The sequence below is a fragment of the Carassius carassius genome, chromosome 35, assembly GCF_963082965.1.
Source record: "Carassius carassius chromosome 35, fCarCar2.1, whole genome shotgun sequence".
NCBI classification, from domain to species: Eukaryota; Metazoa; Chordata; class Actinopteri; order Cypriniformes; family Cyprinidae; genus Carassius; species Carassius carassius.
This window is the reverse complement of record NC_081789.1, coordinates 5,238,984-5,253,715: the sequence shown is the minus strand read 5'-3', so window position 1 is coordinate 5,253,715 and position 14,732 is coordinate 5,238,984. Positions and strand designations below refer to the sequence as shown.

General features: G+C 41.6%; 1 protein-coding gene across 1 annotated transcript in view; it reads right to left on the bottom strand.

Moving 5' to 3' along the window:
- LOC132115900 (NXPE family member 3-like) overlaps positions 1-14,732 on the bottom strand; it is a 47,034-nt gene that overhangs the window by 16,778 nt on the left and 15,524 nt on the right. Inside the window, exons 2-6 of the mRNA XM_059524309.1 lie at positions 14,067-14,420; positions 13,564-13,979; positions 13,406-13,476; positions 12,914-13,117; positions 8,815-9,155 (exon numbers count right to left, since the gene is read on the bottom strand). Coding sequence (XP_059380292.1) covers positions 8,815-9,155; positions 12,914-13,117; positions 13,406-13,476; positions 13,564-13,979; positions 14,067-14,408 — 1,374 coding nt within the window. The 5' untranslated portion in view covers positions 14,409-14,420. The remainder of the gene's footprint in view (positions 1-8,814; positions 9,156-12,913; positions 13,118-13,405; positions 13,477-13,563; positions 13,980-14,066; positions 14,421-14,732) is intronic.

Here is a 14,732-nt window from a genome sequence, read left to right as displayed (position 1 = left end):
TACTTTTTGAGGGATGGTAAACCAGAATCTCTAACCAAATTGCAGCACAACCAGGGACAACGAGTACGACCTGTAGGCCAACGACAACAAGGAAACAGAAAACCATGGTTGTCATCCTCATCGTATGATTCAGGCTCAGATGTGAGTGGCCAATCAGAGCGCGGAGTGTCTTTTTTAGGATACGGCCTGAGAAAACCTCAAAATTCACAACGATGGCGGAGAGCAGACCAGTTTCCAGGAAAAAACGATGCCGAAGAAGTCAGCGAAAGAGGTCGCAGACAGCCCCGTATTCAGACCAGCAGGAGAGTACGGTAATAATCTTTCTGAAAAAACTTTGTCTGAGGCTTGTACGTCAGCCTTGAGTAAAGGACTGAGTTTTGTCCCAACTACTCATACTAATGACTTTGAGACTATTATTGATTTCCAGAAGTTCTTTCGTAATCTTAGATTGAGGGAGTTTTTCCATTCTGATGTGAAGGATAGTTTAACCACGAGTGTTCCCTCTCTGGATCAAGTCCTGTCGCCTGTTTCCTCTGCCCCTAGTGACTTGTCCCATAGTCGCTTTAAGAAAAGATCAACTTTTATTCCTCCTAAGCACCGTAATGCCTCTTTGGATACATACTGTCGTTTGGTTGAGAATGATGTAAAGGGTCTACTAAAAAATAAAAAAGAATATAAAGTGTACAATAACCTGACTAAAGAGGAAAGAATAGCTGTAATGGATCTGAGTAAGGACAATAGAATTGTGGTACGGCCTGCTGATAAGGGGGGAGCTGTTGTTTTGCAAAATGTTGTGGATTATGAAAATGAAATTAAAAGACAATTAAGTGATTGTACATTCTATGAGAGATTATCATCTGATCCCACTAATAGGTTGAAGAACAGGGTATATTCACAATTAGAACATCACTTTAATAATGGTGAATTTGACAAAAATGCCTTTGAGTTTCTTAAGATTGAACATCCAGTGATCCCTGTAATTTATACACTCCCTAAAATCCACAAGGGCTTAGATACCCCTCTGAAGGGAAGACCTATTGTCAGTGGGATTGGTAGCCTAACGGAAAATATTTCTGCTTTCGTTGATTATTTTATTAAATCAGAAGTGGTTACCCTTCCTTCTTATATACGTGACTCTATCGATTGTATCAATTTACTAAAGACCTTTGATCATATTTCTGATAATTGTTTGTTGGCCACTTTTGATGTTCAGAGTTTGTACACAAATATTCCACATGATGGTGGCCTAGAAGCACTTCAGTATTTTCTATCTTTGAATAAGGCGGAGTCAAAACCTAGCACTGAGTGCATATTAGACTTGGCGAACATAGTTCTTACCAATAACTTCTTTCGCTTCCAAGATGAGTTTTATATACAAAAGAAAGGCACTGCCATGGGAAGCAAAATGGCCCCTAATTATGCTTGTTTATTTATGGGTCTTTTTGAGAATCAATTTGTGCTGCATCAGAGAAATCCATTTTACTCTAAGATATTATTTTACAAGAGGTTTATTGACAATATTTTTCTGATTATTGATTGCACAGTGGATGTATTAAATGACTTTCAGGAGTATTTGAACTCTTGTTATGAACATTTAAAATTTACTCTGGAATATGATAAACAACGCATCAGTTTTCTGGATATCCAGATATATAAAGATGGTACGGTCTTAAAAACTGATCTTTTTCGCAAGCCTACAGATCGCAACACTATATTGCATGGGGATAGTTTTCATCCCAGGCCGTTGGTCAAAAGTCTCCCAATAAGTCAGTTTAATCGTGTACGCAGAATATGCAGCGATAACACATCTTACTCAAAGCAGGCTGCGGACTTGACAAAGAGATTCCTCAATAGAGGGTACAAACAAGATTGGGTGGATTCGGCAAAAGAACGTTTTGATCAGACAACGCAAGATGAGTGCCTTCGATCAAATAAACACACAAAACCCCCAAATAAGTCTCCTTTATGCTGTGTAAAATACTCTCCACTTGTATCAGAATTTAGAAAATCTGTTTACAAACATTGGCACATTATTGATTCGGACCCCAAACTAATCAGAGTCTTCCCAGAAAAACCTAAGCTTATTTTTAAGCGTGCTTCTAACTTAAAAGACCATCTAGTTAAGAATGATATACGTCCACAACTTACAACTCCTTTTTTTAACATGCCTGAGGGTAATTATAGATGTGGAAGTTGTGGCCAGTGCTCGTATACGCATAAATGTAAAAATTTTAATCATCCACACACTGGTAAGACACTATCTATTCGCGGCACCATTACATGTAGTACCACACATGTTATTTATTTAATCAGTTGCCCATGTGGCTTATCATATGTTGGTAAAACAACGAGAGCGCTACGGACTAGGATCAGTGAGCACAGAAGCACCATCAGAACAGGAGATGAATGTAGTCCTGTTGCTGCTCATTTTAAATTAGCTGGGCATAATGTCAGCGTCCTTAGATATATTGGGGTGGAGCGGGTCAACAAACCGTTTAGAGGAGGTGATCATGGTAAAAAGCTTCTCCAACGGGAAACTTTTTGGATTTACTATTTAAACACATTATCTCCTTATGGTCTTAATGAAGATTTTGACATAAAGCCATTCTTATGAGTACATTTGTGTTCGAGCCATGCTTACAATGAGTGCATTTGTGTTTCTGCATGTAGGCTATGTATGTTGATTGTTTTCTCCATACAACTGTTCCCTTAATTGAGTAATGAGTGGGGTTATTATGACTTGTAATTGTCACATGACTTGTATTTGTGTGTGTCTAATTAAGGTGATCACCTGTGTCTATTTAAAGGTGATTTCACTTCACATTGATATTAAGCCTGATGAAGACCTGAGGGTCGAAACGTTGCTTGTTTTTTAATAAATTATGGGAGTTAGCAGTGTTGCGGACATTACATTTCTTCACCACAGTCCCTAATGTCCCATTGGAAACTTATCCGGGCTCTAAGATCGTCCATCTTATTCTCCAGAGACTGGACATTGGCGAGCAAAATGCTCGGTAGAGGAGGACCGTGAACTCTTTTCCTCAGTCTGTTGTGAATCCCAGCGTGTTTCCCACGGTGTTTTTTGATCCGTCGCCTCAGGTGGTTATTCAGGTGGCCATTGTTCATCTCGGCGTTCTGGAGAATCTCAGATTGCCACGATGGGTTGGAGGATAAAGTGTTCTGAAATAGGTCAGTGAAGCGGTTTCCAATGTCCAAAAGTGTTTCTTTGTTGTAAGTGATCATTGCAGAGGTTATGTGTGTAAAAAGAGGAAGCAAAAGTAGGTAAAAAAGTAAATAAAAACACCATCTAAGCGGAGCGACCTGGGCGTGATCGGACTCTCCTGCGCCATCTTGGATTAGTTTGCTGGTGATATGAGCTTGACTGATTGTGGTGTGGAAAATTGTGCACTGATGTTTTTAATTTTATTAATGAAAAACGTGGCAAAGTCGTCAGCTATTAGAGATGAAGCAGGAGGGGGAGGAGGAGGACAAAAAAATGAAGAAAATGTTTCAAAAAACATGCGAGGGTTAGATGAATTGTTAATTATGTTATGGTAGTATGTCATTTTAGCAGTGGAGACATGAGCATTATAGATGTCTGTAGCGTATCTGACCTGAATCAGACAAATGAAAGAGTCGATCAGGACTGTGGTTGAAACGCGAGCCGAATTCCTCAGAAAGGCAACAGGAAGTCATAAATCATTCCGTGCCACAAGTCCCAAGCAAGATAACCAACCAACCAAATCTTTCACAGAACAGCTTTCGACATTAACACCATTAGAACAATCAATGACAATTTCAATTCGGAGAAGAGATTGTCAAATTTGGGGCATGTAATTGAGATGCAACACCGGATATCACATGTAAGTCCATGAGAGTACTACACAAGATCCTTGGATTGAGTTCCCCCAGCAGAACCAGACTGAAATTCCTAAGGGGGGGCATTTTAACCTGTGGTCTCCACAGAAATCTTTGTCGAGAATGGCACAGAAACTGTCTTTTCTACATATATATGGACCAAAATGAACTCAAAAAGACTTATAAATGAATATCAGTCCATCGCTTCACTCCATATTCATTTATATGTAACCCACACATTTGACTATCATGTTATAATCACTTATTGTGTATATCTTTTAATAACTATTGGATCGCTTAAGGATACATATTCATGTTTAGGCGTGTACGTGTTTGAATCTGTTAGCTTGAAACAGTCATGTTGGCTTTTAGCTTTAAGCTTTGCTTCTGCTATTAGTCATGCCTGCTTTTAGCTTAGCTTCTTAGCTTTTGCTATTAGTCATGTTTGCTTTTAGCTTTGAGCTTTTAGCTTGTAGCTTTGCTTCTAGCCATGCTTTTAGTCATAACTGTTCTTTGAGCACGGTTCCAGCGTGCTTCGGCCTGCACGCCTGCTGCTACTTAGCCACGATGAGAAGAAACACCACCTAGTCTCGTCAAACTTTACTTCTTTTCTTTTCCGTTTGAGAGATTCGTGTTCTGAGTTAAATTTTGTAATGCCATGTCTCCGAGTCTGACCTCGAGTGCCGTTCAACTTCAACCAGCCACACAACTCTGCATCGTCAGCCAACGCCCAACCACGGGCTTCCCAAGACATCACTTGAACGACTACTGAACTTCCAGCCAATCAGCGACATCGGGAAACCCCCTTTCAAAGACAACTTTACACAGGAGACGCAAGTAGTACCTCCAGACATTTGTACTGGTGTATCAAATATAATTTTAACCTCATTGAGGAACTCAATGCGAGGGTTAATTAAGTGATTGATGGCTGTTCATGTCTATGCAATTTCATGTATTGCTGTAAACTTGGGATTCCACATTTCCATTCTCTTAAACTCATCTTTCCCTAACTTTCAATCTTCCTGCAACTTGTGTGAATGTGTGAGTGCGTGCGTTTGTGTTAGATTTATCTAATAAAGCCTTATTCATCTTGAAAATAGAAGTATCTTGTGTTTTGTGCTTACAAGTTAATGTCTTAAACTGCCGATCTTGTTACTGTGCTAATTAAGAGTGTTTTCACTATGAAGAATTTGAAGAATTTCAGTCAGGTTTTAGGCCCCACCATAGCACAGAAACTGCATTTGTTAAAATTACAAATGACCTGCTCCTTGCGTCAGATCAAGGCTGCATCTCATTTCTAGTCTTACTTGATCTTAGTGCTGCGTTCGACACCATAGATCATGACATACTCCTAGATCGATTACAAAACTAGACAGGTATTCAAGGGCAGGCTCTAAGATGGTTTAGATCCTTCCTGTCCGATCGCTACCATTTTGTTTACTTAAATGGGGTGTCATCTCATTTATCATCAGTAAAATATGGAGTGCCACAAGGATCCGTCCTAGGTCCCCTTCTATTTTCAATATACATGTTGCCCCTTGGTAATATTATTAGAAAATATGGAATTAGCTTCCACTGTTATGCTGATGATACTCAGCTATATATCTCAACGAGACCAGATGAAACTTCCCAATTATCTAAGCTAACAGAGTGTGTTAAAAATGTAAAAGATTGGATGACAAATTCTGAATAAGACAGAGATATTAATTATTGGACCAAAAAACACCACACAGAATCTTGTAGATTACAATCTGCAGCTAGACGGATGTACGGTTACTTCCTCTACAGTCAGAAATATGGGTGTTATATTAGACAGCAATTTGTCTTTTGAAAATCATATTTCCAATGTTACAAAAACTGCATTCTTTCATCTTAGAAACATTGCCAAGCTACGAAACATGTTATCTGTTTCTGATGCAGAAAAGCTAGTTCATGCATTCATGACCTCTAGACTGGACTATTGTAATGCACTTCTAGGTGGTTGTCCTGCTTCGTCAATAAACAAGCTACAGGTAGTCCAAAATGCAGCAGCTAGAGTCCTTACGAGGTCAAGAAAATATGATCATATTACCCCAATTTTACAGTCTCTGCACTGGCTACCTATTAAGTTCCGTATCAGTTACGAATTATCATTACTTGCCTATAAGGCCCTAAATGGTTTAGCTCCTGCGTACCTAACTAGCCTTCTAGCACGCTACAACCCATCACGCTCCCTAAGGTCACAAAACGCTGGACTTTTGGTAGTTCCTAGGATAGCAAAGTCCACTAAAGGAGGTAGAGCTTTATCACATTTGGCTCCCAAACTCTGGAATAACCTTCCTGATAATGTTCGGGGTTCAGACACACTCTCTCTGTTTAAATCTAGATTAAAAACACATCTCTTTCGCCAAGCATACGAATAATGTTTCTTTTAAATTGTGAGTGTAGTTGCATCTGATCAAATGTGCATTTTTATTCTTTAGCTTGGGTTAAACTAATTTTACTTTGTTGGATCAGCAGCTATGCTAATGATGTCTCTATTTTGTTTCTATGTTTTGCCACGAAGCTCCAGTCTGGATCCAAAACACCTGAGAAGAGATGATGCTGACCCTCAGAGGACCCCAGATGATCCTAACCTTGAATCAACAAACAGAACTAACAATTATTGCTACATGTGTGACTGCATCATATAATAACTATTAATTAATAATATTGATAGTTCATCGTCTAGCTGACTACGTCTTGTATTATTATTATTTTTTTTTTTTTCTAAAATCCTGTCAAACGTGCACAAACTACTAGCTGCTACTACTAAATATTGTAGAAACATAATTTTCTGTAAAGTTGCTTTGTAACGATTTGTATTGTAAAAAGCGCTATACAAATAAACTTGAATTGAAACTATACTTTGGATATTAATATCCATGCAGATTTGATGTTAAATGGCTCATTCAGTGAATTGCAGGGTGTCTCAGTGATCAGCCGTGAAACAGTGATTCTGTTCAAATTCCCTTTAAAATCTTAAATGATTCCCTTTGAGCTAAATTGACCTGTTTCCCTTACATGTCTTAAAGGGTTAATTCACCCATATATTAAAATTATGCCATTAATGACTCACCCTCATGTCTTTCCAAACCCGTAAGACCTCGGTTCATCTTCAGAACACAGTTTAAGATATTTAAGATTTAGTCCGAGAGCTTTCTGTCCCTCCATTGAAAATGTATGTACGGTATACTGTCCATGTCCAGAAAGGTAATAAATACATCTTCGAAGTAGTCCATGTGACATCAGAGTGTCAGTTAGAATTTGTTGAAGCATCAAAAATACATTTTGGTCCAAAAATAGCAAAAACTACGACTTTATTCAGCATTGTCTTCTCTTCCGGGTCTGTTGTGAGCGCGTTCACTGCAGTGTATGATATCCGGTTTGCGAACGAATCACTCGATGTAACCGGATCTTCTTGAACCAGTTCACCCAATCGAACTGAATCATTTGAAATGGTTTGCGTCTCCAATAAGCATTAATCCACAAATGACTTAAGCTGTTAACTTTTCTAATGTGGCTGACACTCCCTCTGAGTTAAAACAAACCAATATCTCGAAGTAATTCATTTACTCAAACAGTACACTGACTGAACTGCTATGAAGAGAGCACTGAATATGAACACCGAGCCGAGCCAGATAACGAACGACCGATTGACTCGTTCTCGAGTCAAGAACAGTTTCTGTCGGAGACGTCCGATTCGAGAACCGAGGAGCTGATACTGCGCATGTGTGATTCAGTGTAAAGCAGACTGACACACAGCGTGTCTGAACCGAACTGTTTTTTTTTGGTGATTGATTCTGAACTGACTCTGTGCTAATGTTATGAGCGCGGGTAAACCAAGTGCTTCAATGAAGGGCAATCATCACCAATGACGTCATTACGTCGAGCGCAAAAGAACCGGTGAACCGTTTTCTTCAACCAGTTTATTGAATCGAATTGTCCGAAAGAACCTGTTCGCGGAAAAGAACCGAACTTCCCATCACTACTGGTGATCCGAAAACCGATGCAACCGGATCTTGACTCGAGAACGAGTGGATGTTTTGTTCGTTATCTGGCTTGGCTCGGTGCAAGCACTTTCACCGCACACACACTTTCAATGGAGGGACAGAAAACTCTCTGACTAAATCTAAAATATCTTAAACTGTGTTCCGAAGATGAACGGAGGTCTTACGGGTTTGGAACGACATGAGGGTGAGTCATTAATGACAATTTTCATTTTTGTGTGAACTAACCCTTTAATACCCGTGGATCCCTTTAATGTTGAGCCCTGGAATGGAAAGCACAACATTATGAGTCCAGAGGTGTAACACAAGGCAGTAGCAATTTAAACAATACATTTTATTTGAGAATCCATGTTCAGATATTCTTTTAAATCATTAACTTTGAACTATTTTAGAATTTTTTGGATCATCCGTCTTCAAATTGAGGTAAATATTGATGCATTGCTTCCTCTCATGCGACTTTCTACATTCTTTCTCAATAACCCCCCACTAAACCCACAGCCACTTTAGGGGGTCTGTTAAAGCTCAGGGGAGGCATGACAGTAGGCAGTTCTGTAACTTTAGCCGCTGGTTTAGCTGCTGATGTCATTGACAGTAAACCTATTTCTTTTATCCAATTTAATTCATCCAATGTTTCTTGTGTTTTTTGAGACTGTTATCATGATTTTTATTTCTTTATTTAATGATAAATTATCCTTCTAAACTAAGGAATTTTATATTAAATCTAAATTATTGTATATTAGTAAAAAAATTCTATGCGTGTTGTCTAAATATACGGACACGCACCTATATGAGCCCAGTATTTCTAGACTTTCAAAATTACACCAACAGAACAAATGCATCATATTTTCCTGTTGACCATAAATATCATCATAATAAAACAAGTTGGAAATGTATTTGAAAGAGTAGGATTTGAATTGACTTAGTGTACCTTTATTCCTGCAGTGTTTCCAGACTTGATGATGACGGTGGTCTGTGGTGCACGACTCAGCAGAGCAACAACAGACTGACGGATTTTGGCCACTTCATGAACATAAAATGTTATTGGGTGAAACACCAGGTGGGCAAAGAGTGTAAACACAACGACTACATGAGGACCACCAGCTATTTTATCAATATCATTGGCGATATAATGCAGGTTGGTCACTGGCATTATAGTAAATCGCAAAGGAACACTATGAGGCCTCCAGTGAATAATGATATTATTTTTCAACTCCACAGCCATTAGGGGTCCAGCCAAACGAGGAGTGTGGAGGTTCATTCTTTTTATGCCTAATAAAGATAAGCAAAAATTTACATTAGACACATTGCTTATTCATTTTTTTTAAACCGCTTTACAAAGTTGCCTTTGGATATTGTATACAGCAGTCCCAAGAAGTATATGTCGCATCACTTACTCACCCAAACACATGTAATATGTATTAAGTTATTATAATATTATATTATTGTTACAAACACGCCAGGTTCCACCTTCACTCATTCACAACGCACGCCCTCACCTGAGTACTGAGCACTTCCACCTGACCCTCATCATCACCCAATCACATCTGCACCATAAATACCACACACATGCACTCAGTCAGCGTCCGGTCTCGTTCGCGACAAGGTCTTACCTGTATGCTAACTCTAAGGACTAACTCTTCCTCTACTTACCTCTCTCCAGCGATCCTCCAAAGATCAAATTCTCTATCGTGCGTGTGTGTGGTTCACCTCCCTCCTCTGACGTCTTCACCCAGCTATCACGAACCCATTCATCACTCTACCCAACACTACCCGCTCCTTTGCTTGTGCCTTAAATAAAACCGTCTTTCTGTTACTCCTCAGCCTCCCGGGTATTCTGTAACAGAAGAGCGGACCAACAACGCTTGGCACAAGCATGAGCCTCACGGACCCCTTTCAAGATCTGGTCGATGCAATCCGTAGGACACTCACTGCTCAACCTGCATCCCCAACACCAGCGAGCACTTCCGTCAACGATGCCAGCACTTCCTCACCTTCCGTTCACGCCAGTCCCATGGCCAGGCCAGCGCCCTACTCTGGTTCGGCGGAGGAGTGCAGCGGAATCCATCTTCAATGATCGCTGGTCCTGGAGATGCAACCACACTTATATCCCACCGAGAGATGCAAGGTAGCATTTGTAATTTCTCAACTGCACGGTAAAGCACTACTGTGGGCAGATTCTATATGGACTCAAAATAACCCAGTTATCCAGTCTTATTCCAGCTTCATCGACCATTTCCGCGAAGTTTTTGGCAGACCAGCTTGGGACTCGTCAATTGGTGAGAAGCTGAATAATCTCAAACAGGGGAAAATGTCTGTCAATGAATATGCCCTTCAGTCTAGGACTCTAGCGCCCTCCAGTGGATGGAACGAACAGGCTTTACTGACGACCTACCGTCAGGGATTGGAACCTCGAGTGCGGTTGCATCTCGTTGCATACGAGGACCCCATCGAGCTTGAACGATTCATCCAGCTTTCCATCCGCTTCGCCACCGTATTCCTCCACGTCACTCTGCTGACCAGAGGCCGTCAGCTCCCCAGAACCAGCCAACGAACCCATGCTAGTGGACTCGTATCGACTCTCAATGGCTGAGAGACAAAGACGGCTGGCCCAGAATCTTTGCCTCTACTGTGCAGCCCCAGGGCATGCCATCACTGTATGCCCCGTCCGTCCTCCTCGTCCCATGGTGAGTGCCATTCTCCCTTTAAAATACCAAATGAAACCACTCACCACTGTTGTGACACTTACTGCTGCTGACATCTCTCTTCCAGTTTTCTCCCTCCTCGATTCTGGGTCAGCCGGCAACTTCATCTCCGGCGCCCTCTGCCATCAACTCAAACTCGCTACCACGGCAACGCTGTCAGCCCACCAAGTCCACACTATTACCGGCAGGTTGTTGAGTAGAAGATGTGCACGTCATAGTGTGGGTCCCATTTCCCTCCAAACCGGACTACTCCACCACGAGGAGATCCATCTGCTGGTTCTGGAGGAATCCACCGCTGACGTCATTCTAGGGCACCCGTGGTTGGAGCAGCAAAATCCTGTCATCTCCTGGAAAATGGGTGAAGCCCTGAAGTGGGGCGACGCCTGTTTCAAGAGCTGCATCTCGGGTTGTCCAGTCCCAGCCAAACCTTCCCCTGAACCTCTTCCAGTTTATTCTACCTCAATAGAGAGCCCAGTGGAAAACCACGTCTTCTGCCCCAAACGGGCTTCCAAGCTGCCTCCACACCGGCGGTGGGACTGTGCCATCGATCTGCTGCCGGGTGAACCAGTGAACAGTCAAATTCAGATACCCACTTCCCCTCGTCCCAGCTGCCTTGAAACATCTCCGTGGTGCCACTGTCTTCACCAAGTTGGACCTCCGCAGCGCCTATAACCTCATCCGGATACGAGAGGGGGACGAGTGGAAAACTGCCTTCATAACCCCTACAGGCCACTATGAATATTGTGTGATGCCGAATGGACTTGTTAATCCCCCCTCCTGACCCCGACCGACCCTTCATCGTGGAAGTCGACGCCTCAACTACCGGAGTAGAAGCTGTTCTATCTCAGCAGCAGGGGAATCCCAGTCGCCTCCACCCATGTGCCTTCTTCTCCCGGAAGCTCAACCCGGCGGAGGTCAACTATGACATCAGCAACCGGGAGCTGTTGGCCATCAAGTTGGCCTTGGAAGAATGGAGGTATTGACTGGAGGGAGCCAAACACCCCTTTCTGGTTCTCACGGATCAAAAAAACCTGGAGTATCTTCGAGTTGCCAATAGGTTAAACCCAAGACAAGCCTACTGGGCGTTATTCTTCACCTGCTTCCACTTTACCATCTCCTATCGCCCAGTGGTAAAGAACGTAAAGGCTGATGCCCTGTCCCGGTTTCACGCCCCCGAAGGGAATCTTGAAGAACCCGAAACCATTCTCCCTGAAAAGGTCATCATCTGCCCCATTACCTGGTCCGCCGAGACCCTTCCTCCAACCGATCCTGCTACAAATACCCCGCCGGGTTGCCCACCGGGACATCAGTATATTCCCAGGACACGGCGCACTCCACTCATTCACTTCGCTCACACATCTCTTGGCACTGGTCACCCGGGGGTCAATGAAACCCTCTCATTGCTTAAAGAACGCTTCTGGTGGCCCAACATGGCCTCGGATGTCAGGAGGTACGTGAATGGATGTACAAACTGCGCCATATCCAAAAGCCCTCGTCATCTTCCATCAGGCAAGCTCCATCCTCTGCCCGTTCCCAATCGCCCGTGGTCACACCTAGGGGTGAATTTCATTACTGATCTTCCTCCTCCAGATAATAATACCTGCATTCTTGTCATAGTGGATAGATTTTCTAAATCATTTCAACTTCTCCCCCTGAAAGGTCTGCCCACGGCCATGGAAACGGCCGAGTTATTATTTAACCATGTCTTCAGGTACTTCGGCATCCCAGAGGATATTGTCTTGGACAGAGGTCCTCAGTTCATCTCCCGGGTATGGAAGGCTTTCCACTCACTCCTAGGTGTGGCCATCAGCCATTCCAGCCATTAACTCTAAGGACTATCTCTTCCTCTACTTACCTCCCTCCAGCGATTCTCCGAAGATCAAAGTCTCCATGCGTGTGTGTGGTTCACCACCCTCCTCTGACGTCTTCACCCAGCTATCAAAGACCCATTCATCACTCTACCCAACACTACCGGCTCCTCTGCTTGTGCCTTAAATAAAACTGTCTTTCTGTTACTCCTCAGCCTCCCGGGTATTCTGTAACAATTATGTATTACGTTTATAATTTATTTCTTTTCTGGAACAATATATTTTGACGAATGCTTTAGTTTCAACCATCTAATACCAAGACATTTTATACATCTTTGGAGTAAGTGTCAAAATACTTTGTGGGGCATCTATATGTGCATTTCTTAATTTATATTATACAGTCATGCTATCAAGTCTTAAATAACAATTTTTTTTTTTTTTTAATTCATATATTTATTTTTTTATTGAGAAGTCATAACCCCCAAATCAACGCCATTTATGTCGCTTATCAACTTGCCTGGCACTTTTTTTTCCAGAAACTCAAACCACTGCCTTGTGGTGGAGTCTCCCATCATGTAGACAATCTTATTTTTGAGACATTTCCACATTTGGGCAGAATCGAACTGTTGAGTGTTGCATACAAAAGACTTCCAAACATCTTTCAAATAGAACCCTGCAGGAACTGGTGTCATCAATCCTGATCTGCATCTCTCTGTTGTGCCTAAAGCAAAGAAACATTTATTTGAAAGGACTATGCAGAAATGATTCTAATTCAATTAATTCTATCTATCTAGATATTAATATTAATATCTGTGTGTGTTTTGACCATTTCCTGTTTGAAAAAAAATACTAACAGTATGTAAGTGAATTAAAGAATCAAGCCATTCTGTTTGCTAAGAAGAAGAAAAAAAATCAATTAAAAATACATTATTTCCTTTCTGCTTCTATTTATTCCTTTCCAAACAGTGAATTAAATGGTCAAATGTACACAGATCATATGTGAACATACCATTGCCTGCAGTGTTAGGAAGGATATTGATGACTTGTGTGTCTCCAGTAATACGAACATTAGTTAAAGTCCTGTGAAGAGAGAGGGAGAGAGAGATTTTCTACAATTTTTGTATGGTTATACAATTCTTCTGGAATTTGTTTTGACTAATGTCTTACTTTGCAAAAAACTGCTTCTCAAAGGGATTTAATGGGTTTTCCGTGCTTCCTTTTGAGTGATAAACCAGTTTGTCACATGGAAGTTTCTTCGGTCTCTCACACTGCCACACCGTTTCAGTTTTTATATCCTTATACTCACAGCAGCAGTTGCGTTTCCTCCAGCTTCCTTCTCCACCCCACTTAAGATTACATTCTACAACTTCACTGATCCTGGTTTTATTGGGTCCTGATCCTTCGAAGTAGCCATAATAGTGGCTGCGTGGGAATGAAGACTCCCTGTATTTTTTAAGAATCTGCACAACCTCACTGGAGTGCTCAAGACGTACAAAAACTTGTGCCTGACCTTCCCAGGGAAGAAGAAGAACAACTGAGTAAGTCCCATTACGATGATCCACAACCTCCCCGTACACACTTGCCTTAAAGAAGAATGGAAAAGAATAACTTAATGCCAAAAAACTTTGCAATATAAATATTATAAATTACCTAAATGTACTTAAACACACCTTTAGCTCTGAATTAAAAAGCTTTGCTTTGAAAAAATCTCCTCCATATCTTTTCAGGTTCTTGTTGTGGTCTCTGGCTGTGATAATGACGGAGATGTTATCTCCCACTTTGTAACTCTTTTTCAGTTCCACAACAGAGAATGTTGAGTGGACTGGACTTGTGCTCAGATCCAGCTGAGTAATTTGTTGATCTGGACCAGGCCAGTCGAGAGCCTTCTGTAGTCTTTCCCACTCCTCATCACTGATTCCCATGTCAGACACTGATATTGCTAACGAATAATTTTTTTGTGGAACTTCTTTAGGGGCAGGGGGATAAAATTTTCTCATTTGGAAACAATTCATTCGCCATACAATCTGGAAAAGGATCAAGATATAAATCATATATATATATATATATATATGTATATGCGCCAGATGACCTGGCCTCCACAGTCACCGGACCTGAACCCAATCGAGATGGTTTAGGGGTGAGCTGGACCGCAGACAGAAGGCAAATGGGCCAACAAGTGCTAAGCATCTCTCGAGGAACTCCTTTAAGACTGTTGGAAGACCATTTCAGGTGACTACCTCTTGAAGCTCATCAAGAGAATGCCAAGAGTGTGCAAAGCAGTAATCAAAGCAAAAGGTGGCTACTTTGAAGAACCTAGAATATGACATATTTTCAGT